This window comes from Musa acuminata, chromosome BXJ2-6, assembly GCF_036884655.1.
Source record: "Musa acuminata AAA Group cultivar baxijiao chromosome BXJ2-6, Cavendish_Baxijiao_AAA, whole genome shotgun sequence".
In the NCBI taxonomy this organism is placed as follows: Eukaryota; Viridiplantae; Streptophyta; class Magnoliopsida; order Zingiberales; family Musaceae; genus Musa; species Musa acuminata.
This window is the reverse complement of record NC_088343.1, coordinates 9,827,033-9,854,954: the sequence shown is the minus strand read 5'-3', so window position 1 is coordinate 9,854,954 and position 27,922 is coordinate 9,827,033. Positions and strand designations below refer to the sequence as shown.

The following is a 27,922-nucleotide window of genomic DNA, read 5'->3' as shown; positions in this document are numbered from 1 at the left end:
ACAGCAGTAAAGCTGGTTCTTTGAAGGTCTTGATTCTCTTATTCATCAATTCATTTCTGGTTTTTTGTTGATGACAATGTATTCACTACTCACAGTTGATCAATGAGTTTGATGACAGTATAGAGATCTTGTCGCCCTGCGAAGGCGACAAAGCCGTCGCCTACGACCCGGACGAACCATTTGGTTCGGCACTCGCCTCGTCCCCATCCTCAAGGTGATCAATGAAAGTTCCTTATGAATCCCACCCGCCTGTCTTCGGTAAGCATTACCCACAAACCCAGTTTTTTTTCTTTTTGAGTTTCGTATGGTTCCTCATCCATGGATCTAGATACTTCAGATGATGCTACAATATGGTGGAATTTTTGGGATTGAAACTCCAAGGACTCAAACATGCATGATTTAAGCTAAAATAAGTTAAGGGTATTGGTGTTAGCCTACACTGGTGGGATTTTGCCTAGGGGTGACTATGATTCGGTTTAAACTGGAATCGAATTAGCCTGGAACCAAACCGAATCATGTCAATGGTTCAACAGTTTCGAAACGAACTAGGATTGAAGCGGTACGGTTCGGTCCCGGTTTCGAACTGGGCTAAATATGAAAAAAAAACATAAATAGGGTCTATAATAGGGTGGTTAATACGCTATTTATTTGTGTTCAAATCTTTTTTTTTTTCAATTGAAACTAGTGGGTTAAATTGAAATCGGCTGTTCCGAAACCATGCTCACCCCTACATTCTGGTGCTTAAGATCACGGTATTATTGTATAGGATGATGGTGTTAGCTCAATAATTTGAAGCAGAACAGATAGGTTAGGAAGAGAGTTCGGGCACATAAAGAAAAGCTGCAGAGTCTAGTTTAGCCATCTCATTGTGTTGGATAACACATTAAAAACAGTAATGAAGCATGATGATGTAGCCATCATACTACTGCATATATTGACCTTCCGCATATTTCATGTACAAGGATTGAACCTTCTTTTATGTATGTATGTATGTATGTATGTATATGCAATAGCCTATGAAAGAGGGGATCAAATAGGGGTAGCGAGATAATGATTTCGTAGCTTTAATAACGAGTGCCACCCTTATTGATACGATTGGAGAAATATTCATTCCAATATAAATTCAACATGTAATAGCCCAATCAACATAGAGAGGCAAGTCCGAAGATGCCTCCTCTTATTGTCTTCTACATGGACAAGAGTGTATGAAGGATAATCATGAACTGTCCCCTTGTAGAATATATGTTATGGGATATTTTTTTTCCGGATAAAATGTTACTTTTGGTATGCAAGGAAGGTTAGTCATATATTTTTACAATGTTCATTTTAAAGGATTGAGCTGAAAAGCCCATTCTTGATCTCAATATCTGTGCAGATCTTCGTCGGGGGTTGTGAGTGCATCGATACTAACCCCAGGAAACCTCTAACTGTGTCTTGATAGGATCTCATCCTATAGGCGAATCACATCATCCATTCTCATCATCAACAACAACTCTTTTGATACAATCTAGACCTTCCTACCATTGATTGACTCATTGGCTTGTTTGTGGCTGTGTAACCTTCAATTCAATTCCGTGTTCCAATTTGGTACTCGGAAAGTTAAAATCATTCCAAAACACGCGTGTTGTCTCGATTCCAATCACCGGTAAGACACTAGTTTCAAAGAAGGGATAAAGAGACGTGATGGGTGGGATGGGACGAAAACATATGTTCCGGTAGACCGTAGTTTCCAAGTCTGACACCTTCGAGAGAATTCATATTGGACCTGACGTGCGAACGAAATCTGCGTAGATGATGTAAATTCAAGTTATAAATAGTACATAATTATTTTTTTAATCAAACATTTGTAAATTAGGGATACACGTAAAATTCGACCTTATGATATACATCATGATAAGAATATTAGATGACCAGTAATCCTAAGAAGCTAAGGTTTTAATAAGTGTAATTATTTTAGATCGAATCCGTCTTCATTCTAACACGTCCTTCAAGATCTCAACGTGTTTACCGGATCTCAAACCCGCCCAATGACTCGAAAGCTTGGTGGGTGTATAATTGGACCCGTTTTCTTAATCGTTCCACCACCATCATCCATCCATCGTCTCAACATTTTGGTCAATGGTGTGAGAAGTCTAGATAGATCGTGTTGTTTGCTGCCGATTCACGCACGAGAGAGAGAGAGAGAGAGAGAGAGAGAGAGAGAACACCTCCAACTACATGGATTTCTTTTCGCCATCCTAGTCTCTCGTTAATGCGAACACCACCCACTCATTCCTGCGCTTCTCGTGTGTACAGCAGATTAATGGTTTCTTTTCTCGAATGTATGTGTCAGTTGCCGTCACATAATGGTGTCAGGAAGAGGGCAGTGTAGACTGGAAATATTCAACTCAACTCCCGCGTACCAAAGCTTGGAGCGAAGAGTTGGCAAGCACAAGCGAAGTCGGGATAAGATAAAGCCAAAACAGGGGGGAAGAGACGGGGAATAGGAGTCGATTGGTGACTCGTTTCATGCGGGAGAACCTTAAAGGCCCTGTCTTACAGGCAAACAGAGTGATGGTGACAAAAGCCTGGGCGCAGAGCCACGCCACAAATTAACATGGTGTTGGTGGTGCTGCATCCTAATTAAGACACAGAAGAGAAAAGCTCGTTCTGGGACAGTAGGGGTTGGTCATTTCCACTGACGACTGGTACATGTTGATGCTGTTTATGGAAGGGAAAGGTAAGACCCAAAGCAGAGGAGGAGCAGTGAGTGACAGGAGCTATGATTTGATAACAGGAGCAGTCGACATAGTGCGAGGGAATCGTATCAGTTTTTTTTACTGCAACATGTAGTGCGGTGAGTCCTCTCTCTCTCTCCTCTCCCTCTCGCTAGTCTCTGTAGCCTTTCCTCGTTTGACCCACTCGGTCTTCCTTCCCCTGCTGAGCATAGGTCGCACGCACAGGAGAAGGAACAAAAGCAATAATAATGATGTGAATCCACAGTAGCGTCCACAGCGTCCTGATAGATCCCTTTTGAGGGCAGTGGTGGGAGGTCATTAAATCTCGGACAGTAGCGTGAATAGGTGAGCAATAAAGATGGCGAGATGGGGGACACAGTTGTCAGCGGCCGTTTCTCACAGCAGTACCCGACATAGCGTTGCAGCTGACTGACCCCACTCTCTCTCTCTTATCATCAGAGAGAGAGAGAGAGAGAGAGAGAAGCAGTCAGGAAAGAAAGCGACCGATGGACACACGATAGGGGATGAAGGCACCACCGTCGAAATTATGACGCTACGTTTGAGAGCCTTCTGCTTCGTCTGTATGTATTCTTTTATTTCTGCGTCCGTGCCGTGGGGAAGCCGATAATATATATATATATACATATATATATATATATATATACATATATATATATGTATATATATCTCTCTCTCTCTCTCTCTCTCTCTCTCTCTCTCTCGAAACGTTATATATGTGCCACCATAAGTAGAAGAGAGGGGCAGAGGAACCAATAGAGTGGTGGTGGTGGTGGTGGTGGTGGTGGGGGAGGGGTCGTGTGGGGGTTTCGGATGTGGCAGTGATGGCCGTGCAAGCGCAGTATCCCACCAACGCTTTCTCCCCCGATTTCCGCAACCGGTGAGCCATCAACGCTTCTTTCTCCCTCCTCTTTCTCTCTCCCTTTCTTGGAGCGCTTCTTTTGGGCTTCCTTGTGCCGCTCCTCTTCCATTCAAGATCGATCTTTCCTCCTTCCTCTCCACACACACACACACACACACTCTCTCTCTCTCTCACAGCCTGTTTCTTCCTTTCCTTCATAACAGAGCTCTGGATGATGTACAAATGATGCAAGACCCTCGCGATCTCCTGCAACTCCATGGCGGCGGGATTGGTGGCCTCGGTGAGCGGCCGGTTTCTTGCTCACAAACCTTGATGTGATGGAGCCGATGATTGAAACCGGTGTTCTGGGTGATGCAGGGAAGCAGGAACACCAAATCTTGAACGCCGGCGTCGGGTTCAGCGGTCGGCAGAGCGAGTTCACGTGCAATGCATCCGGGTCCAGGAAGCGTGCGCGGGAAGATTCCATGGCGCTTCCCAGCCTCCACAACCCGGCCCTCTCGCCGCTCATCCCTATCCCTGGCGTCCTCCTGCAGAGCCGGTCGCTCGAGTCCGGTGCAACTTCCACCAGCGGTCGACATGTTCCGTCGTCGCAAGCCGTGTCTCCCGTTCGCGATCTCGTCTCCCTTCTCCTCCAACAGAACCTGGAAATCGACGCCCTCGTCCGCGTGCAGGTATCTCCGAGGCCTTCATATCCCTATTGATCGCTCGCTTCTTGCATTCTTTTCTTGAACTAATGGTGGTAAGTAAATGGCTACGACAGAGCGAGAGGTTGCGGACTGGATTGGAGGAGGCGCGAAAGAGGCATTGCCGGGCGCTACTCTCGATGTTGGAGCAGCAGGCGGCGAAGCGCCTGATGGAGAAGGAAGCCGAGCTGGAGACGGCGAGCCGGCGGAACGCGGAGTTGGAAGAGCACGTGCGGCAGCTGAGCGAAGAGAACCAGATGTGGTTCACCATGGCCAAGAACAACGAAGCCATCGCGTGCGGCCTGCGGACGAGCCTGGAGCAGGCCCTACTCCAGGGCGCCTCCGCTGCCGCCGGCCACGAACGGTGCGGCGACGGAGACGGCGGCGGGGCGGCGTTCCCGGCCGACGACGCGCAGTCGTGCTGCTTCGAGGTGGAAGAGCGGCGCAAGGCCTGCAAGGCGTGCGGGGAACGGGACGTGTGCGTTCTGCTGCTCCCCTGCAGGCACGTTTGCGTATGCAAGGACTGCGAGTCGAAGACCGACACGTGTCCCGTCTGCGGCTCCACCAAGAACGCGTACCTCCAAGTCTTCATGTGCTGATGAAAGCGGCTCGCTCCGGCTTCGTCGTCCCTTGTTTAGGGTTTCGCCGGCAGGCCGGCCGGCCGGGTCGAGTGGCGTGGGATCTGTTAATATTGTTACCCTGTTGTTTTGGTTGGGGAATCAATTTTTCCATCTCTCTTCCTCTGATCAGCAAACCCGCCGCATCGATGGCTTCAACGATGCGTCCCTTTGTCTTGGCTCGGTAGACAAAAGACAAAGCGGCGACCTTTATCTGCCACCTGCGAATCCCTGCAGCGAGCGAGCGAGCGAGCATTTAAACAAGCATTTACTCTGCATCCACCTCTTCCTCGAGATGGATGTGGACGGCGAAGCACATATCCGTATCGAGAAAGGGGGAGGCCTCGAGATGAGCAGCATATCCCTTTCCCCCTCTTTTCTCGGGGGGTGGGGATCAGACTTTCGTCGAATTGCTTTTCGGCTTTCTCCGGTGGGCTCGGCAGAGATCAGTTGACTTGTCTGGAGAAACTCCGCCATGTCTTGTAGCTCGTGGCCACAGCTTCTCTTTCTTTAATGCCGGCCGGCCTTTTGATGTTGCAACCAGGAAGTCACCACCAAAAGAAAAGTTGCAGAGGTCTGCTGAGCTTTGCTTTGCCTTGGAATTGGAGCTGTCCCCATCTCACCCAATTTTAAGCCACCGGGGGGCGAAGATATATGCTCAAGGCAGCAGCTCCCCGTTGGAGGCAGTGACAGGCTTTATCTTCTTACGACCCAGCTTTTGACCAAGTGGGGGTGGGTGCCTTGTGTTTCATGGGTGGAGTCATTGTCACGCTCAACCAGGATCGATTGCTGGCACTGTAATCCTGAGCTGAGACGAGGTGAAGGTGGGGATGGAGGTGGTGGTCGTGCTGCTCTGTGCCTACATGGGAAGCGTAGAACAGGTTGCTGGAGATCAATTGGCTGAAGGAGGTTTCCCCAAAAGAGGGATCAACGAGCAGAAAGATGCCTTCCCACAACACAACATCTGCCCTTTCTTCTATGCTTCTCTTTCTCGGAATCAGTGACGGTCTATCCAATACCCAGCAGTTAGCTCGTGGATTACAGCGACCCAAAAGCATAGAATGGATTGCTGACCCGCACAGTGCACGGCAACAGCGTGCGTTGTTGACGCTCCGTCTCTTGGAATCAGATCCAGACCGGAACGATACAGCGCAGCAGCTGTTGATGAACAAGAAGAGAAGTGAAGGAAAAAAGAAATGATGGGTTTTGTTTGTATTGTACAGAGCAAGAGACACATGTGATGGGAACCTTTTCCGCTGCTGCTCCGCAGCTTGTCTTCGTCTCGCTTTGTCGTAATCGACAGCGTGAGCATGGCCATCATCACGTTCCTCTCCCTCGCTTCTCTTGCGCAGAAGCCGCCCGTTCACCTCCGTCCACGGAAACCATTATTCATGACGCAGGCACTGCACCACAAGAATCCGAGACCTTTTTAGATTTTGGTACCGAGTAATATAATCTTTACTTTTTCTCTTTTAACGCCATGGGAGGCTGAACCACCGCTGCTGGCAATACTATTCCGCTCATGAGTGAGATTCTACTGATTATACACCCGTCTGCTGCCCAGGAAAAGGCAGGCTTGCGTTCACCAAGTGTTTGTAAGTATTCCAGCGAGGTCGGTTAGGATGGCCATGGACGTGTGTGAATGAGAGAAAGACAGAGAGAGAGAGACAGAGATAGAGAGGGAGGACCACGGCCTCCATGAGCACCCACACCATGTGGAGTTCCGGGCGTATGATTGATGCGGTAGGGAACAGTGAATAGTCCATGGAAGGCTCTGAATCCATGGCCATTGGAGATGCAGCAGAGCATCTAGGGCCTGGCACAGGAACACAAATGTAAAGGAGATGATGATGTGGAACTCGTAATACGACCACAGAGATACATGGGAGGCGGTGAAGACACGCCTGGCTGCTTCGGGCCACCGTCGATAAGGGTTTCGAGGTGGGGAAATGATATCTTGCATTGATGGCAGAGTGTGGACGCAGGATAACGCAGGTAGAAGACAACGCAAGATGTCAGGCGTGGCGAAGACACCGACCCACCGTTGCCGAAATGATCGCGACCCTCCAAATCTACCGCCATCATTACGGGCACTGATCTGGTGGGACCGGGTCAGGTGAGCCCCCACAGCACCGTTGCGGGCCACGGTGGGAAGCATGGGGTGTAATCGTCGAGCGTCATCTAATCCCTGGTATTACAAGTCTTTGAGTTCCCATTTCTCTTTCACTTTTTCCTCCATCCTCACAATTGCTAGCTGCAAGAGAAGAAACTACCTACGCTTCGGCTAAAATCTTAAGATTCATCTACTTATGGTCTCCATTCCCCTTTTAATCTTTCAATGTTCTATTGTAAGTTAATTTTGCAATCTGTATTATTTGTTGAATATTATATGACAATGGATATGTGTCACATGCTCTTGATTAAGTTCCAACTACAATTAGCCTTTTTCTAGCGTCATCCATCATCATCATTATTCACAAACTGGTTAGTGAATTCTAGTAGGGTTATTAGGATTTTGTTGATGAAGGTTGTAATGAGCAACAGTTGAGATTAGGTGGCTTTGGCTTGTCTAAGATATGTTGGGTAATAAATCACAATCAAACGAAGCCATTAAGCATTTGGTTCCAAAAAAAAAAAAAATTCCATGCTCATCAGGACAAGTACAAACTTTGATGAATATACAGTTAATGACCACCATCATTTAATTTATGGGAGTATTAATTTGACCCTCTCTCTTAACTGTTCTCATATGGTCCACGCTCTTATGACACCACCAAAAGAGCATACATATAGTACTTGCAATACTTTTATCCATATGAACCAACTAAAAGTGATTGAAGCTTATTGGTAGATGGCAAAGCTATAATGAAATATATATCATATGAGGACCTAAACCAGATAATTTGTGAGCATCCAAAATAGAAAGTGTAAAATAGAAGAACTCAGCGGACAAGTAATTGATTCTAAAAGATATTAATATCCTGTGCAGTAATTGAGTGATAGAAGAGGGTTAGGGTTAGGGAGTAAATACCAGTGAGATTGGAAGTCATTTTGTTGCCCCCCTTGGCTTTGCAAGCATATCTGTAGTTGGTTTCCCATGGAAAAACATGTCCACCATTAAACCATGTTTCCAATCTCTCCATCTCAATCAACAAAATGTGGGCCAACATGGCAGCTGTTTCTGCTTTAAGATGAAGCCCCCATACCTATCTCCAGAAAAAATCAAGTACCACTTATTTTCATAAGCATGAGAAGAATATGGAGATAAGGACTAGAGAGAGAGAGAGAAAGAGAGAGAGAGAGAGAGAGGAGAAAAAGAAAGTACTTGTGATAGTGGTCTCCTGATGTGTTAGATAGATCATGTGAGCTCCAAGTTAATCCAGCACCAAACTGCTATCATTTTGAGATGTTGGGAAGTGATGCTGCACCCTGTATCGTGGAGTGGCTTTGCTGCCAGGTTGTTCCAGGGTACATGACCAGAACAGCAGGTCTCTTTCAGGGAAGCTTTCGACACAAGTTGCTTTCAAGTGCCTTCGATTTGGAGTTGCTGCCGTCTCCATTTCACACAATCATGCCTGCCCGGTTTGTCATCTTCAGCCTGAAAGATATCCCCCAACCTCCTCCTTCCCGCTCACCATCTCTGCTTTAAATGGGAGGCATGAGGGCAATTATTGTCCCCATCCACTGTTAGTCCTGATGACACAAGTCATCCACCGAGTCCTGCATCTTTCTCCATTTCCTCATGCCCACCCCCTGGTGGTCCTCAGAATGCGATGGTTGTTCAAGAGTTGGCCATTTGCAGGGAATTCCTTCAACCTGACATGGATGGGTGAAGAAGATATGACCAATTCATATTATTCTTTGAGGACATGACAGGGACTCATAACAGCCAGCATGATGCTGTCCCCATATCCTTGCAAATCTTCACATCTTGGGCTTGCCGGTTCAATGGCCATTTTCTTAGTACCAACATTTAGGGATCTAACTTCTTCCTGTAATTGATCTTATATACTGTTAAAAGGACTTTCCAGAGCATAACAACAGCCTATACTTCTTCACAAGGTAAAAATTTCCAACCTTTTGTTGATTAGTTGATGGACAGATGAAAATGATCTATCACTTATATATTTACTAAATAGCTATGATATGCAGAAAAAAAAAAACATGCCAGAGAAATATGTGGAAGATTATTTTCCAAGTCTCAAATCACATCTTAGGACAGGAATAAAGGCTTCTTCCTGCTAATTGGTATACACTGCAATCCAAAAACTTCAAATTTCCCCTAATGTCACTCAATATACCCCCGAAACGAGTTAGGCTGCCAACACTTTGAAGCCGATACTTGCGTTTATCTCACCTCACACCCATTTTTATCTCAGCTGCTGCATACCATCTAGAGATACGTATACTCGAACTAGACTTTATTTCTCAACCTTAAACATGCAAACTAGGGTCTATGACTATAAGTTCAGATCTAGATCAAGCACTCCCTTATGATTTAAGATAACAGAAATGTTAACTCATATTCCAGGTCTACATGCTAATTCTGAACCCCACATGCCTAAAGCATCATGCTTGAAGTGCTGGCGGTGTACACACGATTCTAGATTTCTTAAGAGGTTCATATATCAAAGTGCGTACCTAAGAATAAGAGAGAACTCTGATTGATGTGATACATTCCTAACACTTGATGCCAAACCTCCAATGGGATGAAGCCCTTTTACCCGTTGCTCTTGTCAACCAGCTTTGTTTCTTAGCTTTTGGTAGAGGATTCCTCCATCTCCCCCACACACCCCCTCTTTTGCCTTTGCCCAATTCCTTCCTTTCTTTTTCACCCACTCTGAAACTTCGGATAGGATTCCAAGCTCTCACATCTCTTTCACCAAAAGACTTCAGCGCATTCTCATGTCCTTTTGACTCCTCTTTCGGGATGCAAAGAGTGGTCATCTCATCTGGCTGATCTGGACACAGATATTTGAAAGCAATGTGATGTTGCCCTCTCAGAAGGCCATGCCCCACTGCTTGTGATGTGTTCTGCGGGGTCAATATGGGTGGGCAGGGCAATTGTTTCCTTCCAGCCCTGTCACAGCACCTGTTCAAAAGGGGCATCTTCAATTCCAAGGTCTCCTTTTAGTACAAGATAAAGAGTAGGTCTCGGGAGAAATAGACTGGTGATGACAAAGGTGCTTGAAGCACTTAAAACCGTGTGGTTGTGCAACAATGAACAGAAAGAAGACGAACAACGAGCAGTATTTTGACATCGAATGCTATTATATAACAGTATGATCACTCACTTGCAAGCTGGAAAAATATTTTTGAAGCATAAAAGTAACATCGATATTTATTGAGGTAAGACTGCGTTACCATAAAGCGAAAAAGAACTCCAGCTAATTTATTGACACGTTACCAAAAGATCTTCACCGTCATGGATAATGGTCCTCAGTGCTTATGGGAACCAAGTAAATTCCAGCAATGGATGATCCTACTCCACGATCAGAAACTATTTTGATGATAAGGCTCGTTGAAGGGCTTGATGATATCTGGTAATCAGAACTGCAAAAAGGAAATAATCATTGATGGAAAACAAAAGAATTTCTCCATGAATGCAAATTCTAATAGAAACAGTAACTAGAGTGCGCCATTGGCTCCCCAAATATCAGCAGTTTATGGTGCGAGGGACTGCCAAATGTTTCAGAAAACACAGCGGAACGTTAGAGTTTAAAAAGCCAATAAAATGCAAAGAAGAAAACCTGCATGAAAGTATAATAAATATTAGTTAAATCATGATCATGGACTAGGCTTCCGGTCATATTCGGGCCTCATGCAAGAGAATGGACTAAATCAATAAACTCAATTTCTAATCCAAATTTAGGATGCAAATAAGATTCATCAAGCATACACTTTAATTAGCTCAGCATATCCCAAACAAAACCTGCAATGATATCAGTAAACTTTCACAGAGAAAATGAAATTATGACGACCTAGAGGACAGGATGATCACTGCTTTTAAGAGTCTTCTAAGAGTCTGCATTACCACTTCTTTTTCTTATTTTAAGAACTACATTGCATCCTTCATGATAAACAAGTGCTTGTGTTTGCTCGCCAGAACTAGATATTTCAACACAAGATATTTAATGCAAAATAAAATCATTATGTAATCATGCCTGCGACAGAGAGAAGTGAAACGGAGTCCATTATAGGGACCGGTACGGCGATCTTGATTCTCCAGCATACCTATCTGTACATGTTGGAGGGTGGTGAAATCCATAACAAAGACTCCTCAGATGGTATATAGTTGAAGCTCCACCATGCAGGTTACAAGCAACATAAGTGTTAAAACAAAATTAAGATGAAAATCAAACAGAAACTCAGAAGACAATAGATGAATGGGAGGCAATAAACAATAGTTGGGGAGTAGCTGTAACAATATAGTATTAGCCATGTTAAGAAATAGGATTATAAAGTTGTAGTTCTACATCTTTAGACCAAAGGATGAAAAATCTAAATTTAAGCAATAATGCTCCAGAGATAATCGACTTCGTCTTGTCCCATAAGATGGGAAATTATGACACAAATAAGAAACCAACTCAAACTATCATTGCAAGTACACTCAGAACTGCTAACAATAAAGACACTTTAATGTGCATAACCTGATGATGCATTGCTCAAATTATACACTTCAATATATGCTGCAAACACTTCAATATATTCCCCCACTTCAACATGACCTGTTATTGTTAATGTAAGAGAAATTGGAACTGGAAGAAAGGTGTTGAATATCAAAATTAGTTAAATTGGAAGAAAGATTAAAAGGACTTCCAACTGGAAAAAATCCTAGTTTCGAAAAACATTAAGATTCTTAAATAATTTAAAATAAAGACAACTAAACAACTTATCCAAATGCAAATCACGAAATCCATTCACAGCCTTTTGTCGGAAACTCAAAACTCTTCCTTTTTGTCAAGCTCATATATTGTTGAATTAAACAAGAGAATAATTTTGTCAAAGATAATTATTGGTTTGAGCCCAAATTTAAGTTGATTGCCTTAGACAGTCATAATTCATCAAGGAAAAAAAAAAGATCCTTGGTAACTGACTATGGTTTGAAGAAAAAGTACATATATACACATTACGTAGATGGACTAAGAGTTGGCAATGTCCCGACAATTTGACTTGTGATTTCCGACTATGGCGATGTCACATACACTAATAAAAATTTATGCTGTTTATACACATAATGCCCCAACTATTTCATGTCACGGGCCACTAACTAAAGTTTCATTCATGTTCATGATACAAAATGGCTTTAAAACACTGCCCAAGAACAAAACTCTATCAGGAAATTTGTTTGATGCTTGGGTTCAGCATATACCTTAAGCAGACAAAGATCACCATCGACTAGTATTTCTTTCTAGGAACTCCAGGAATCGTTCCGGGCTTATCGTAGGACTTCCAAAGTGCACTGATACCTGTTAAAGGTTTTTATCTAGGACGAAAATGTGGTGGGGTTTCTCATCAGATCCTCCCTATGGGGAGCCAATGTGAACGTCAACGGCCGCCATCCGACGCCCGCGCTTCTCTCTCCGCGCAAGAGGGTGATGCCTGGACGAAATAGAATTCAAACCCCAGGGTTTCTAGAACTACCGAAAACCTTAGCTAAAAGTTTCCGGGTCAAAATTGATGTATAAAAAGAGACAGAGACGAACACCGACACTTTCCATGAAAGATCCTGAAGAATCGAATGACGGGATTAATAGTTCAGCGATTTAGGGTTTCGATATCATTGAATGGGGAAAATAAAGAACTCCAAGAACGGAGGAAATAAGAGGAAAAGCATACCAACTTGAAGTCGATCGACTCGATCTGATCGAGGTGTCTTGAGCCAAAATGGAGCACCGAGAGTGGCGAGAGCTCAGCTTCGGATCCCCAAAACCGCATCGTATCGAACCTGAACAAAGTTTACCGCCATTGCAACCTCACTTGAAATATATATATATACATATATATATATATATATATATATATATACATATATATATATATATATGTATGTATATATATATACATATACATACATATATATACATACATATATATATGTATATATGTATGTATATATATATATATGTATATATATATATATATGTATATATATATATATATATATATATATGAAGTCCTAAGATACACACGATCCTTTTTGTTTGCTTATGTTAGTAAATGCTAGCCAAATTAAAATTGGACAAATCTTCAAAATGTAGTTTCAGTTTAAGATAATAATTTTACTACTTGAAACATTATCCAATAAATTTTTAGAGTAAGATATGATTAGCGTGTGATGGTAGCATACTAAAGCCATTTACCAAATATTGATAACTTGAAATCTTATTCAACAATTCCTAACGCTTGTCTTTGCAGCAATAATAATAATGATATTAGTCATAAAACGATCCATGTCATCCGTAATTGACATCGGATGACGCGAGGTCAGCTGTACTTGTGTGGGATCCACCTCTATCAACCAATCGGAGAACGTCTTTTCGTCCTGCCTAACTCGACTTATCGCACGCGTTCCCATAGTGGGGTTGGTGGAAAGGATAGAGTTGAGCAGTTCCAATGTGCCAGTGAAGCAGCAGAGAGAGGCGTTTTTGGGCAACAAAATTACTGCTCTGAATCGTGAAGCAGTACACCAAAAAGCAAATAGAAGTGTTTTCGGCAACAAAGCTACAGCTCTGAATCAAGAAATGATTCCGTACGCGGCGCAAAAAATGCGGGTCCTCTTGCGGTGTTTTGGTAGGGCCCGCATGTGAGCCCCACGTAAGTCCCTTATCTTGTACCAATGATCATAAGGGTGCCTAAGCGGGTGACGACAGACGGGCGGTTAAAAGTATTACTCGTGGGAAGCTCGCTGCGTTCGGAGCGACCGCCACCCACCCAAATTGCTCCGTCCACGAGTAGAAAGTACGCGCGTAGTGTACGTGTTTAGGTGGGCCCCCGGATGAGACTCTCGAAGTTTTGACTTGGGACTGATGGTTTTGCGCGTGACCCACCGGAACTCGTGGGTCGCGGCAGTGTGGGAAATAGCACTCACTGCGCCCATTGTAATGGAAACGCCATTATTTTAATTCCCGAGCGGGATCGCGCACAGGCGTCTCCGCTTCCGTGGTCCGCCGTCTCACAACCACTCCTTCTTCCGTCCACCGATCCACGCGATCTCGTCCGTCGCCTTCGGCCTTCCTTTGTTCTTCTACGACCCCTTCTGGAATCCTATCATTCATTAGATCGTTACGCCCTCGGCTATCTGCGATCAAGACAGCACCCTCGGGTTTCAGCTAGTTCCCATGATCGAAGACCAGGTAATACCCAGATCGATCGTACTTTTCCTGCTTTTTCTTGTGTTGCTTTGTGTTTTTTGCCGTAAAAGAGTGTTCCATGTCTCTTAGGAAATTGAGATTATGATCGGTCACAATAATCTTTGGGATCGGGAAAGCTACTTTGGCGTTGGTTCTCGAGTAATTCGATTCAAGAATCCTTAGTAGTTCCAATCGGTACGGATTTCTGGTTGCTACCATTGAGCTAATTCATAATTGGTCGCCTTGTGTGCACTATTAGTTATCGTCTTTGTATGTTATTGGATGCGATTAAGTTGATCATGTTTGATTGATTTAGTTACCATTAAGCTCGATTGGATCATGACTTTTTGTAGGCTGTTTGACAAGACAGAGCAACTATCCTTGCAAAAGGGTCCTTTTCGAACTTTCTTCGAGATTCATGCTCTGTTCACTAGTAGTTTATACTAGCTGCATAATCTTGCTAGTGGCAGATATGGTGAGACTTAATAGTCCATTGTTTACCTTAGTTCTGATTGTCTCTTTTGTATTGCTATGATGATATTATGATTCGGTAGAAGTTGCTGGAACAGTTTTGCATCTAAGTTGGGTGATCTCTTGAAGATTCTAAAGCATGGCTATATGGAAATATCCTCTGCAAGGATATGTCCTCAACAAAGTTGTCATCCTGAAATCCAAATTCGACTCGCAATTTGTATACATTGTGTATTGATACTTGGACAGTTAAAGCCTTAGTCCAGTGAATAAAGTTTGTTAGTTCCATGTACACTAAATCAAGCCATTCTTGAATCTTGAAAATGTTTTATTATGACTGACATTCTTCCTGGCCTTAGCAAGTTAAATAAAAAAGTGAATTCTAAGACCCCGAGTATGCAAAACCAGCACTAAGTGTATAATGTCCTCGAACAATTCTTCTTCCAGTAGTTACTTATTATGCAAGGAGTAGTATAGATTGGAAATGTTATAAGTTCTCGACTTGTCGGTAGAATGAATCAACAATCTTTGCTGAGCCAAAAGGACATCAGCTGCGACTGGTTGTTCTGTGAAATATACTCGTTCGCTATGCTGGAACTTGTGAATGCTTAACTTCTAAACTTGAGTCCTTCTAACTGATTTAAGATTCTGTTCCTTCTAACTTCTAAACTTGTGAATGGTTAGCTACGCTGGAACTTTTATATCCAATTATAACCAGGCTTTGATCTAGTGGCTAGTTATCTTCTTCCTCTGAAGAGGTTCTGTGCTCAAGTCCTTGTGAGAGTTGTGCCCTTGGACTTTACTAGGTATTTGAGGTGGGGGTCACTCCTCCCTGAAACTTGGTTAAAGAGAGTACCGCTGATTTTAAGCAAACCATCTTTCCTGTGAAGTAGCTGCAATTTTCATATGATGTTCTTTGTCTGAAGAACTAGTCATGTCTTTCTACATGTCTCTGATAGTTTCTTTTAGTTCTCTGAAAATATTTTAGCAAGCTCTGCTACAACAAATCCATCAACACATGCTATCTCTTTCTACCACTTCAACAATGCAGCTGGATATTGTTCTGTAGTTCAGTTTTTAAATTATTACATGGTTCTTCTTAATCTCATGCTCGTTTGTGGGATATAACCATGCCAATTTTTTCATTTGTTTTTCTAAATATTTTAAACTTAGCTTCTTCTTTTTTTCTTTCTCAAAACTACTTGTAGCTATATTATAATGATTCATCAATTTCTATCAGATATTGGCACTATTGCTTTTGCCGCTAATTTGAAGCATCCAAACTGCTACAGATCAGAAGGTTATAGCTTAAGCTGTTTATGCATGTCCTCTTGTATAGATAGGTCACTGACAAGATAGACATTCTAGCCCTTGCTGACATTGTGTTTTGTGATCACAGCACTATGGTGTTTGTCGCAAACTGGCCTGAATATGTCAATCAGCTTAGGAAGCATCTTGGCTTTGCAAACTGCAATTTTTGTTCAGCACCTTGAGTAAATTAGGAGAATACAACATGTCTATGGTAAGGTCTGCAGATTCATCTTCTGCCTACGGAGAGTCCAAACCTTATGCACATAAAGGTGGTGGTGATAGCTTACATATATCTAGGCAAATATTAAGTGCAGATAAACGGATGTACTGTAATGGACCATCGTGCCATTCAGACTTCACCAATTCGTCTTCAGAAATGATGCATGTTGGTCCACTTCAAGCATCCACATCCACCATTCCAAGACTCTATCTTCAAGTTCCTTCAGCTCCCTATCAGCTGATGGCTAATATTCACTCATCTATCACATTGGAAAATCCTTACAGGTCCTTCTTTGAAGCAGTTCAGCATCCTGATTCCTCGGCAAGTTCTAACATCTCGCATCAGACCTCCCATTCTTTATCTGAGAATCTAAGTTCAGATCACGAAATAGACTATGGTGAGGATGAAATTAGGTTAAAGCTTCAAGAGATCGAGCAGGTCTTACTGAATGACACTGATGAGGATTTGGTGGATTCGTACCAGATAATGGGAATTGAAGATGATTGGACTGAGCCTATCAAGGACCTATTACTTACAAAGTCACCAAAAGAGTCATCATCGGATTCAAACGTCAGCTATATTGGCAGCAATAGAGAACCTAGAACCCCCAAGCAGCTACTTTTTGATTGTGCAGTTGCGATATCTGAAGGTGTCACGGAGGAGGCACAAGCTATCATAGCTGAGCTCCGTCAAATGGTTTCAATTCAGGGGGATCCTCCACAAAGGCTTTCAGCCTACATGGTGGAAGGTCTTGCAGCTAGAATAGCCTCTTCAGGACGAGGCCTTTATAAGGCTCTAAAATGTAAAGAACCCCCAACTTCAGATCAGCTTTCAGCGATGCAGATTCTGTTTGAGGTCTGCCCATGTTTCAAATTTGGTTACATGGCAGCAAATTATATAATCATAGAAGCTTTCAGAGATGAAGAAAAAGTTCATATCATAGACTTTGACTTAAACCAAGGAAGTCAATACATAACCTTGATACAAACTCTTTCAACCTGGCCGCACAAACCACCACACTTGAGGATATCTGCAGTGGATGATCCCGAGTCAGTGCAACGGGCAGTTGGAGGCTTGGAAATTATTGGACGGCGCCTTGAGAAGCTGGCAGAGGAGCTTGATGTCCCATTTGAATTTAGTGCAATAGCTGTGAAGAGTGGAGATGTAACACCTGGAATGCTAGATCGTCGATTTGGGGAGGCACTTGTGGTTAACTTTGCATTTCAACTGCATCATATGCCAGATGAGAGCGTATCAACGGTGAACCAAAGGGATGAGCTGCTTCGAATGGTGAAGGGCCTGGGACCAAAACTGGTCACAGTTGTTGAGCAGGATATGAACACTAACACAGCTCCATTCCTCCCCAGGTTGTTTCTCCTACCTCTTTACATTATTTTTCTATAATTTATTCTTTATTCCACTGCCAATAAATTGTTTTCTTTGTTTGCAAATGTGCATAATTCTTTTCTATTTCCTTTTTCCTTATGAGCCACTACTTCTTTCCTCCATAAGTATTTATCGCTGTTGCTTTCGTCCCATGTATATACTCATCATAATCTATCTGCAGTTTTTATTTTTCTCAAAACATTGAACATACAAAATGATAGGTTTATGGAGGTCTACAACTATTATTCAGCGGTTTTTGATTCACTCGATGCAACTCTTCCGAGGGATAGCTCAGACCGAATGAACGTGGAGAGGCAATGCCTTGCACGAGACATCGTCAACATCGTGGCCTGTGAAGGTGCTGACCGCATAGAGAGGTAATCCTGAAAATATTTTTGTTATTAGCTTATCTAAATATTTGGAATTTTTGACGAAACATCACATTACTAAGTAAAACAACTTCCAATTCCAACCAAAAAAAGGTACGAGGTTGCCGGAAAGTGGAGGGCAAGAATGACAATGGCGGGGTTCGTCTCATGCCCATTCGGCACCAACGTCAATGGATCGGTACGAGCATTGTCAGGATCCTACTGTGATCGATACAAGATTAAAGAGGAAAGTGGGGCACTTTACTTCGGCTGGGAGGACAAAACTTTGGTTGTCACCTCAGCTTGGAGATGAGGCTTTCCTGGTGGCATTACATGTGGTAGGTATCACCGTACTAATCCTTGATGTGAATAAGAATCGCGAGATCTGCTCAAGCGAATGCATATCTGACCCCGATTGCGGTTGGTGTGACGCAGAGGTATTCCAAGATCAAGAGGTAGAAATAAAGACATTTACCGGGTTCTTCCCTTTCATACTCCCTCTATTGTGTATGCTTATTGTGTATGCTTAGTTCTTATTAGACTGGATGTTCATTCTAAAAATCAACAGTATTCACTTAATTAATACTTGTATTAGCTTACTTGACTAATTATTATTACATGTTAAAACATTACATTAATCTGTTGACGATGCATTTGGTTCACTTTGTTCGGCTTGACGTCTCATCATCTTGTGATGTACTAAACTCGGTTTTTATGGATTCTCAGTCCATAATTTTTCTCGAAAATGTGTAAAGATGTTACGATCGAATCTCGTCTTTGCGGCTTATAAAAAATGAAAAGCTTTTGTAGTTGATTCATCATTTGTGTTGTTGCACTGAAACTTTTTGAAGGTTAGCCGTACCACAAACCTTCTTCCGTATCAACTTTGTGTTCTTCCTCTATAATGTCTAGCTCATTATCGAAGGCGTCTTTATAAGACTGTCTTTCTCCTTTCGAAATATATTATTATTTACTACTGACTTATCATTTGTTAATTATTTACGTGATCGTAGATTCTGATTAAAAGACAAATGAAGAACTTTCCTTTTGTCTCAGCAAATGTGTTTTCTTGACTTCCTCTTCAGACGTACCCATTAAGATAGAGCGAGAGAGAGCGAGAGAGAGAGAGAAAGAGAGAGAGGCCGCCGGTGACATCAATACTGTTGCTTTAGTGGGCTGGTAAACAGGACGACCGTCCGAACCGTTCAAACTGGCCTCACTGCGCCGGCCATCGAACGCCATCCATGGAGGAACGCGCGCACTTCAATTTTTTCCGTTGACTGCATTGACCTTTACTTGTCAACGCATAGAGTTTGACTCAATGCAACTTGAAATCCAACCCCAGGTTGAGCTGGGTATGAGTTGTCTGAGATTCAACGTGTCGTCAATTCCACGCGGATACAAATTTAAATCGGATTTTATGTTAATGTGAATGCATACGAATCCTATTGAATATATATATATATATATATATATATATATATATATATATATATATATATATATATATATATATATATATATATATATATATATATATATATATATATATATATATATATATATATATATATATATATATTATATGACATTAGGATATTTTACGACTAATAGCATGATAGGAGGATTCCAAATCATTCAACTTCGATCGAGATTGGGCAACATAATTACCGTGTCACCATAAATTATCAACAAGCAATATTCTACCAAATCTTTCCTAACAATATAATATGAAAAAAATATCAGAGATAAACACTCTTATGCAGAGTTACATAGCTTAGTTCCTCGATTACTTGGGAAGATTGTTAGGAAAGATTAGGTGATAATACTCTTCTAATACTTAAATCGATAAGGGGTTTAGAGGATTTAGTCAAATATTAAGATGAGAAAAATAAAGGAGCCCGAAAAATGTATTCGAAAGACCTCTTGTAATGTGTTGGAATTACACGAGTCATTCGACCATTAATAAACCGTAGGATCGTATGTCGAACTACTCAAATACGGTTAAGGGGTAATAATCTTTATAAAGTGTTAGAATCCGATGGGGTCAACATTCATTCTGGTCTTATATCACCGATCAAATGAGGATAATGTGTCGATAATTACCTACGAGTCATGTCCCCAGTTTAGTAGTATTAACTTAGATAACAAGATTAGATTCAACATCTTAGATTATTGATCAAAATTAATATTATCATTAAACATAAAATATTAATCAAGACAGCATCTTATTAATATATAAAAAGTTAATAGTTGAGTCATATATAATATATTCATGTACATATATCCAAAAGATATGGAATAGTAAAATTAATATGTAGATACATACTCTAAAATTTCATATAGATATTACTCAACTCCCTTTTGACCCTACGCCTACCATATGTGATCCCATAATTCAACAAATTTTTCTCAATATATGTATACTAGCTTAGCAAGTTTCTCCATTTTGAGAAATCATATATATATATATATATTATCAAGCCTAATTATGTAGGTGACTTAATCTAATTCATTCACTTCCCAACACCGATCTTACGATCAAATCAACCTCTAACCAATTTGACTCTTCAACGCAAATGGGATAGCCAAGAAAAAACAGCATTAACATTATTATAGAAAGACCATGTAGAAATAAAAATAAATTAAAAGGACTATCTCTTAGAGAGAGAGAGAGAGAGAGAGAGAGAGAGAGGCTGACCACAACCTTTTGAATTATAACGACGATCACGTTGAATAATTACGCTTTGCAGGAGTTATGCATGACATTTATGCCACACTTTCCCTTCCCTCGAATCCCGTTTGTACTAAATCAATAATATACATGCATGCGTTCAAGGTGGCAAGTCCACTTTTTTTCTCCTTCCACCGCAACCTTCTTCGTCAATTCCCACACGAGTTTCCTATGACACAGGATATTGTTGTCGTTTGATCCTATCTTTAATCCACAAAAATTAGATCCAAGCACTTTGGGGTCTACGAGATTGACTTTGTTTTCTCTTTCTTATTCTCTCTATCCATATGCTTAGAAGATTAAAACTATCCAACTTCATGATTAATAATCACAATCACATTATATTAATCTCTTATACGAAGATATCAGCTAATCTTAGTTACTAAATACATTTACCTCATAATAGTTTGATTCAAGATTCAACTTCATCAAATAAATTCATCTTATTTATATATATATATATATATATATATATATATATATATATAATTTTTTGTTTTGACATTTCAATTTATTATTGAGGGTTTAAATTCTCATCATACAATTTAATGAAAATTTTTATTTGTACTCACCTTAAGGGAATCCGATAAACTTAAAAGATGAATGTTCAAAATCATCTCTCGTCGAATTATAAAGTATAAATCTAAATCTAAATTTAAGATTTGTGCCCCAAAACAAAAACATTAATCGTGTTCGGATTGAAAATTCAAAGTTGGGTGCCTCATTGGGACCCCAAATATGCATCAAAATTCACATGCCAAAAGAAATATAAGATGCGTAATCGAGTAGGGAAGCATTGTGGGGTTGGGAACTCACCATTCCTAAAACAAGCGGCGCCCATGGCATTCATTGGGTGGGACCTATCCACACCCAATCTAATACTAGTACAACTCGATCCAAGTTTGATTTCTAAACCTACCTACAAATACTAATTATTATTATTATTATTTTGGTTTGTGTCGAATATAAACCAAGTTGATGGTGTTGTAATCAAAGAAAGCTCTTTGGAGTGGATAAATCCACTATTTGTTTGAGTCGACCTAATCTTGTTGTTTCTTTATTGATAGATTTTGTTAGATTTTTCAATGACCACAACCAAGCATGTTTATGGTTCAACATTGTCCGGCCTCCATTAGTGCTCCTCTAGAATGGTATGAATGATCACGGAGATGACTTTGACAATAAAAAAAGTCTTGGTTGGTATCAAAAACTATTGAAGCTCCTCCATCTTTGATTTTTCTTAATGTTCCTTAAAAAATGTTCATGCAATCATCATTTTTATTTTTATGGTGGTTTATTAGTAAAGGAAAGGTTGTCTTCTTTAGTAATACGTTTTAAAATAATTATCAACTACGGTATATTCAGAAGAAAAATATATATATCGAATGAGATTTCAAACTATAGAAATAAATAAATAAAAATTAGAAAAAATAATAATTATTTCTTTGTTTCAAAAGTAAATTTCTTTATATATATATATATATATATTATTGCATATACCAATATATAAATCTACCAAATGTGATTCTTGGAAGCCTCTTCTCTGTTTCAAACTCCTATTTATTAATTAATATATTGCTCATTATTTTTAGAGGAATTAAGTCAGGAGTTTAACTCTAATTAAAATAATTTTTTTTCTAATTTAACTAAAACTCTTAAGGAATAATCTTGAAATATTATACATAATTCCAAAAACCTTAGATAATTTCCAGAGACTAAAAGAAGAAGAAGAAGAAGAAGAAGAAGAAGAAGAAGAAGAAGAAGAAGAAGAAGAAGAAGAAAGGTAATGTCATCGGCGTATAAACAGTGTTCGTAATCTGCTAATCTTCTTCGACGTTCATGTCGATGATGCGTGTGAAATGGATGAGAAGTCGTAGAATGCGAAGATGCCACGGAGGATGAGAAAAGAGAGATTTCCCAAGAAGAAATCCCAAAACTGGGTAGGTAATATTCCTCCATGGACAGCGGCAATCCGTGGGCCATAAATTTGGGAGGAACGGTAAGCTTCAGGGGAAGCAGAAAGGAGAAAGAGGAGGAGGAAAGTTGGCAACAAGCTTTCCCAAGACGAGGTAGGCAGGTAGGTGGACGGGCAGATCAAATTCCTCCATTTACCGTGCTGTGAGCAAAGCAGCAGTAACATTTGGAGGACACACAAACGCGTCTTCGTCTACGAGCGAAAAGAGATGACGGTCTAATCGAGCTCGTCTTCCTCCCCGGACGCAAATGTGAGAACGTGATCTCCTCCCGTTGACGGCGTCCGGCCCGACGGAGCGACGCCGAGACACATGCGGTCAGTGCGATCGACCCCACCGCAGCGGCTCGTTCGTGATGGTATCGACATGCCACGCGTTTTCTTTGGTCGCTTCTTCTTGGTCAAACGCTGGCGAGGGAACTGTCCGCCACCATTATCATGCCTTCCTATTTGCACACGTTTCTGGAGCCGTGAATTGAGTTCGCCCAACTCGGTCTTTATATGTGTGCGTGCTTCTGTGAGTGATGACATGTAATAGGATAACAGCTACCGGTTTCGAGGCGATCGGTGTTTTGTGGGAGAGGCTGAAGTGATGCAGAGGATGGGAACCGATGACGACGGCTACCAGGCGTCCGACATGGTCGAGACGGAGAGCGTGGGCAGCGACCGGGTGGGCTTCAGTGGCCCGCTCAGCAAGCGGGGGAGCCGGAAGAGCGCCCGGTTCAACCTGCCGGCCTCGTCCGCCGCCGCCGGGGAAGACGACGAGGCGTACGTGGAAATCACCCTGGACGTGCGCGACGACACGGTGGCGGTGCACAGCGTGAAGCCGGCGGCCGGAGCAGGGGGAGGCGAGATGGAGGACCCGGAGGTGTCGCTGCTGGCGCGGACGCTGGAGCGGCGGTCGGCGTCGTTCGGATCGTCGGTGATCCGGACCGCGTCGTCGCGTATCCGGCAGGTGTCGCAGGAGCTTCGGCGGCTGGCTTCTGTGACGAAGCGCCCGACCGCCGGCGGGAAGGTCGACCGGTCAAGGTCGGCGGCGGCCCACGCGCTCAAGGGGCTCAAGTTCATCACCAAGACCGATGGCGCCGCCGGGTGGCTGGCCGTCGAGAAGCGCTTCGACGAGCTCGCCGCAGACGGCGCCCTCCCCCGCTCCCTCTTCGCCCAGTGCATAGGTAATTATTCTCTTCGTCTATGTACTACTACTGCTACTTCTTCATCCTCTAATTTGGGAGCAAAACGAATGGCGTAGGCATGAAGGAGTCGAAGGAGTTCGCAGGAGAGCTGTTCGACGCGCTGGCGAGGAGAAGACACATCACCGGGGACAAGATCACCAAGGCGGAGCTGAGAGAATTCTGGGAGCAGATCTCGGACCAGAGCTTCGACTCCAGGCTTCAGACCTTCTTCGACATGTACGTAATCGACTGATGAATCCACGAGTGATAAGACTACGAGTCACCGCGACATCTTCCCCCCTAACTCGCTGTCTCTGTTTTGCGCAGGGTGGACAAGAACTTGGACGGAAGAATAACGGAGGAAGAGGTCAAAGAGGTAAGCAATTAAGAGCGTGTACCTTCTCCATCTGAAACATGGAAGTATAATAACAACGTAATCGAACACACGGCGCAGATCATCACCCTGAGCGCCTCGGCCAACAAGCTGTCCAAGATCAAAGAACAGGCGGAGGAGTATGCCCGGCTCATCATGGAAGAACTGGATCCCAACGATCTTGGCTACATTGAGGTGATTGTTTGCTTCCTATTTGAGCTTGAAAACGAACGAATCCCATGATCGCCGTTAACCGAGTTGAGAAATCTTTGGGTGGTCATCAGATATACAACCTGGAGATGCTGCTGCTGCAAGCGCCGACGCAGTCGATGAACATAGGGACGACCAACAGCCGGAACCTGAGTCAGCTGCTGAGCCAGAAGCTGAGGCCGACGCAGGAGCCGAACCCGCTGCGGCGGTGGTACCAGCGGGCGAGGTACTTCCTGGAGGACAACTGGCAGCGGGTGTGGGTGATGGCGCTGTGGCTCTGCATCTGCGCCGGCCTCTTCGCCTGGAAGTTCGTGCAGTACCGCCACCGGGCGGTGTACCACGTCATGGGCTACTGCGTCTGCGTCGCCAAGGGCGGCGCCGAGACCCTCAAGTTCAACATGGCCCTCATCCTCCTCCCCGTCTGCCGCAACACCGTCACTTGGCTGCGCACCAAAACCAAGCTCGGCAAAGTCGTCCCCTTCGACGACAATCTGAATTTCCACAAGGCAGGTTACTCTTGATGAATCCATTCGCATTCTATCGCAATGGATTGCCGATGGCAATTGATCGATGGAGTTAAATGCAGGTGATCGCGGTCGGCATCGCGGTGGGCGTGGGGCTGCATGCCATCTCCCACTTGACGTGCGACTTCCCGCGGCTGCTGCACGCGACCGACGCGGAGTACGAGCCGATGAAGCCCTTCTTCGGGGACACCAGGCCCAACAACTACTGGTGGTTCGTGAAGGGCAAGGAGGGGTGGACGGGGGTGGTGATGGTGGTGCTGATGGCCATCGCCTTCACTCTGGCCACCCCGTGGTTCCGCCGCGGCCGGGTCAGCTTGCCCAAGCCCTTCAACCGGCTCACCGGGTTCAACGCCTTCTGGTACTCCCACCACCTCTTCGTCATCGTCTACATCCTCTTCATCGTCCACGGCTACTTCCTCTACCTCTCCAAGAAATGGTACAAGAAAACGGTAGGTGCACATCCACGGCGACGGTACTCTTCTTCGTCTCGATTACTTGGGCTAAGTAGCATCATCTCCGTGTCATGTTGCGGTGGATCAGACGTGGATGTATCTGGCGATCCCGGTGATACTGTACGCGAGCGAAAGGCTGGTGAGGGCATTGAGGTCGAGCGTGAGGCCGGTGAAGATACTGAAAGTGGCGGTGTATCCCGGCAACGTGTTGACGCTGCATGTGTCCAAGCCGCAGGGCTTCAAGTACAGAAGCGGCCAGTACATCTTCGTTAACTGCGCTGCAGTCTCCCCCTTCCAATGGTAATAATCGATGCTGATCTCGATGTCAATTAGACAGACCTCCTTCGCAGTCTCCAAATTGTAGTAACAAGGTATGCGACAGGCACCCGTTCTCCATCACCTCGGCTCCGCAAGACGACTACATCAGTGTGCACATAAGGACGCTGGGCGACTGGACCAGGCAGCTCAAAATGGTTTTCTCAGAGGTATGTGTTGCTCTGGTGATGTGGCTTCGAAGGTTTCAACAGGCGTCGGTAACGCAAGCTTGGTGTTGTTCAGGTGTGTCAGCCGCCCACCGGCGGGAGGAGTGGATTGCTGAGAGCTGACTACGGTGATAGCAGCAACAATGGGATGAATCCAAGGTGAGTCGTGCTTATCCCGACCCTCGTTGCCTCTCTCTCTCTCTCTCTCTATTCACGAGAATCTGCTGGAGTTGCCATGTGCCTGGCTGCCCTATGCCTGCTGCTCTGCAGCGAAGGTACGGGACGATTGGGACCGTCAGCATTGACTGCCCATCATCCCTAGAGGGGTGGGTGGGAACTGACAGGGTGGGCGGTCCAAAGTTCACATGTCAAACATGCAGTCGACAGATCCTGAACGCGACCAAAGGTTGCGCCGATCGGGATCTTTCGTCTTGTTGCGAGAAAAATGGGGACTCGGTGACCGAGGCAGGGATGGGAGATGTTGGGCATATGCACAGGATTAATAAGAATTGGTTATTTCAAAGAGATGAATCGCGCTTGTATTACGCTACAGCTTTCCGAGGGTGCTGATCGACGGGCCATACGGCGCACCGGCACAAGACTACAAAAAGTACGAGGTGGTGCTGCTGGTGGGGCTGGGCATCGGGGCCACCCCCTTCATCAGCATCGTCAAGGACATCGTCAACAACATGAAGCAGTTGGAGTCGCTGGGGCTGGGGGACGTGGAGGAGCAGGACCTGGAGAACCGGGGGGGAGGCAGCAATAGCAACAGCGGACACCACAAGAGGGGCGGGTCGACGTCGACGTCGGTGTCGGTGTCGACGTCGTCGTTCAGGACGCGGCGGGCCTACTTCTACTGGGTGACGAGGGAGCAGGACTCGTTCGAGTGGTTCCGGGGGGTGATGAACGAGGTGGCGGAGACGGACAAGAAGGGGGTGATCGAGCTGCACAACTACTGCACCAGCGTGTACGAGGAGGGCGACGCCCGCTCCGCCCTCATCGCCATGCTGCAGTCGCTCAACCACGCCAAGCACGGGGTGGACGTGGTGTCGGGCACCCGCGTCAAGTCCCACTTCGCCCGCCCCAACTGGCGGAACGTCTACAAGCGTATCGCCCTCAACCACCGCGAAAAACGAATCGGTATGCTCCCCGGTCTTGTCTTCCCTTTAAAGAAATTGGTCACCATATGGTACTTGATACACATGCATGCTGCCGAATTATTGCCTCTCTAGTTTATTAATGTTCAAGTGAAGTGGACTGCAAGCATTAGATTAATGGTCATGCCGGTAGTAATCTAATCGGAAATCAGTAGCTTGCAACCAACAGCAGCTTCGTATTGACTTTTAGTGTCCTTTATCGTTATCGCTTATGACAATGGTGTGAAATTTCCTACGCTCATTGACAAATACTATACTGTAGCGCTGTTTGGACTTGGGGCTAACCTCGCCAAAACTTTTGTGATTCCAGGCGTGTTCTACTGCGGAGCCCCGGCGCTGACGAAAGAGCTACGCCAGCTGGCTCAGGATTTCACGCATAAGACCACGACAAAGTTCGACTTCCACAAAGAGAACTTTTGATCCACCGTATCTCTCTTAGACACACACCACTGGCTATATAGCAGACCGTACAAATACTATTATACTCTGGATGATCATCAAAAACATTGGGTCGTTAGATCCATATAGAGCACGCTCCTTAACTATTTTGTACAGTATCATTTATTTGTCCTTTTTTTTCCCCTTCTTTTTCTTGTCTACTCGTATTCATCTTTATGCTAGATTTGTTTATCCTAGATAGTCTGCTCGTTCAACGCCAAGGACTGAGTTAAGCCACCAACGTTTACTTTGGGAGGGGCTAGAGATCATCTACAGACCTTTTAGTCAGTCATAGATTTGATGTATGAGCATGAATTGGTCCACATCAATCAAGGACTGATGAGCCAATAAGACAATTTGATGGACACCACCCTCGGGCCAAAAGGAGCAATGGAATCTGTC

The 27,922-nt window shown here is 43.8% G+C and overlaps 3 protein-coding genes and 1 long non-coding RNA gene across 16 annotated transcripts; 3 read left to right on the top strand and 1 right to left on the bottom strand.

The window, feature by feature from the left end:
* The first annotated feature begins 3,495 nt into the window (after positions 1-3,495).
* Positions 3,496-5,011, top strand: LOC135583155 (probable BOI-related E3 ubiquitin-protein ligase 2). Its single transcript, XM_065112360.1, has 4 exons — positions 3,496-3,615; positions 3,801-3,877; positions 3,955-4,268; positions 4,358-5,011. Exons 1-4 carry the CDS (start codon positions 3,560-3,562, stop codon positions 4,877-4,879), a joined length of 969 nt encoding a protein of 322 aa, XP_064968432.1. The 5' UTR covers positions 3,496-3,559; the 3' UTR covers positions 4,880-5,011.
* A 13-nt stretch (positions 5,012-5,024) lies between these two features.
* LOC135614711 (uncharacterized) lies at positions 5,025-12,861 on the bottom strand. Of its 9 annotated transcripts, none has more exons than XR_010487670.1 (7): positions 12,737-12,845; positions 11,062-12,626; positions 10,262-10,450; positions 9,539-9,989; positions 8,223-8,889; positions 6,146-8,103; positions 5,025-6,055 (listed from the first exon to the last, which is right to left on the bottom strand). It is a non-coding gene; the product is annotated as an uncharacterized LOC135614711 (long non-coding RNA). The 9 variants fall into 9 exon arrangements; XR_010487667.1 differs by lacking the exon at positions 5,025-6,055 and having other exon boundaries at positions 6,079-6,300; positions 7,929-8,103; XR_010487666.1 differs by lacking the exon at positions 5,025-6,055 and having other exon boundaries at positions 6,079-8,103; positions 11,062-11,198; positions 12,270-12,626.
* A 1,161-nt stretch (positions 12,862-14,022) lies between these two features.
* Positions 14,023-18,668, top strand: LOC135586458 (scarecrow-like protein 1). Of its 5 annotated transcripts, none has more exons than XM_065112355.1 (6): positions 14,023-14,253; positions 14,341-14,445; positions 15,962-16,021; positions 16,121-17,619; positions 17,860-18,015; positions 18,121-18,668. In XM_065112355.1, exons 4-6 carry the CDS (start codon positions 16,235-16,237, stop codon positions 18,317-18,319), a joined length of 1,740 nt encoding a protein of 579 aa, XP_064968427.1. In that variant the 5' UTR covers positions 14,023-14,253; positions 14,341-14,445; positions 15,962-16,021; positions 16,121-16,234; the 3' UTR covers positions 18,320-18,668. The 5 variants fall into 5 exon arrangements, with proteins under 5 accessions (XP_064968427.1, XP_064968428.1, XP_064968426.1 ...); XM_065112356.1 differs by lacking the exon at positions 15,962-16,021 and adding an exon at positions 14,604-14,725; XM_065112354.1 differs by lacking the exon at positions 15,962-16,021.
* A 4,538-nt stretch (positions 18,669-23,206) lies between these two features.
* On the top strand, positions 23,207-27,668 carry LOC135614708 (respiratory burst oxidase homolog protein B-like). Its single transcript, XM_065112352.1, has 11 exons — positions 23,207-23,884; positions 23,962-24,121; positions 24,212-24,260; positions 24,339-24,452; positions 24,542-24,973; positions 25,054-25,440; positions 25,532-25,743; positions 25,826-25,928; positions 26,002-26,084; positions 26,479-27,065; positions 27,393-27,668. The coding sequence occupies exons 1-11, from the start codon at positions 23,305-23,307 to the stop codon at positions 27,500-27,502; spliced, it is 2,817 nt and encodes a 938-aa protein (XP_064968424.1). The 5' UTR covers positions 23,207-23,304; the 3' UTR covers positions 27,503-27,668.
* Positions 27,669-27,922: the final 254 nt, after the last annotated feature.

Bases quoted from the DNA above. Each gene is read 5' to 3' on its own strand.
- LOC135586458 (XM_065112357.1), top strand. From the start codon at position 16,235: ATGTCTATGGTAAGGTCTGCAGATTCATCTTCTGCCTACGGAGAGTCC. The intron at 17,620-17,859 runs GTTGTTTCTCCT...ACAAAATGATAG, and splicing joins ACAGCTCCATTCCTCCCCAG to GTTTATGGAGGTCTACAACT. The intron at 18,016-18,120 runs GTAATCCTGAAA...AACCAAAAAAAG, and splicing joins GGTGCTGACCGCATAGAGAG to GTACGAGGTTGCCGGAAAGT.
- LOC135583155 (XM_065112360.1), top strand. From the start codon at position 3,560: ATGGCCGTGCAAGCGCAGTATCCCACCAACGCTTTCTCCCCCGATTTC. The intron at 3,878-3,954 runs GTGAGCGGCCGG...TGGGTGATGCAG, and splicing joins CGGCGGGATTGGTGGCCTCG to GGAAGCAGGAACACCAAATC. The intron at 4,269-4,357 runs GTATCTCCGAGG...TGGCTACGACAG, and splicing joins ACGCCCTCGTCCGCGTGCAG to AGCGAGAGGTTGCGGACTGG.
- LOC135614708 (XM_065112352.1), top strand. From the start codon at position 23,305: ATGCAGAGGATGGGAACCGATGACGACGGCTACCAGGCGTCCGACATG. The intron at 24,453-24,541 runs GTGATTGTTTGC...GGTGGTCATCAG, and splicing joins ACGATCTTGGCTACATTGAG to ATATACAACCTGGAGATGCT. The intron at 27,066-27,392 runs GTATGCTCCCCG...TTGTGATTCCAG, and splicing joins CCACCGCGAAAAACGAATCG to GCGTGTTCTACTGCGGAGCC.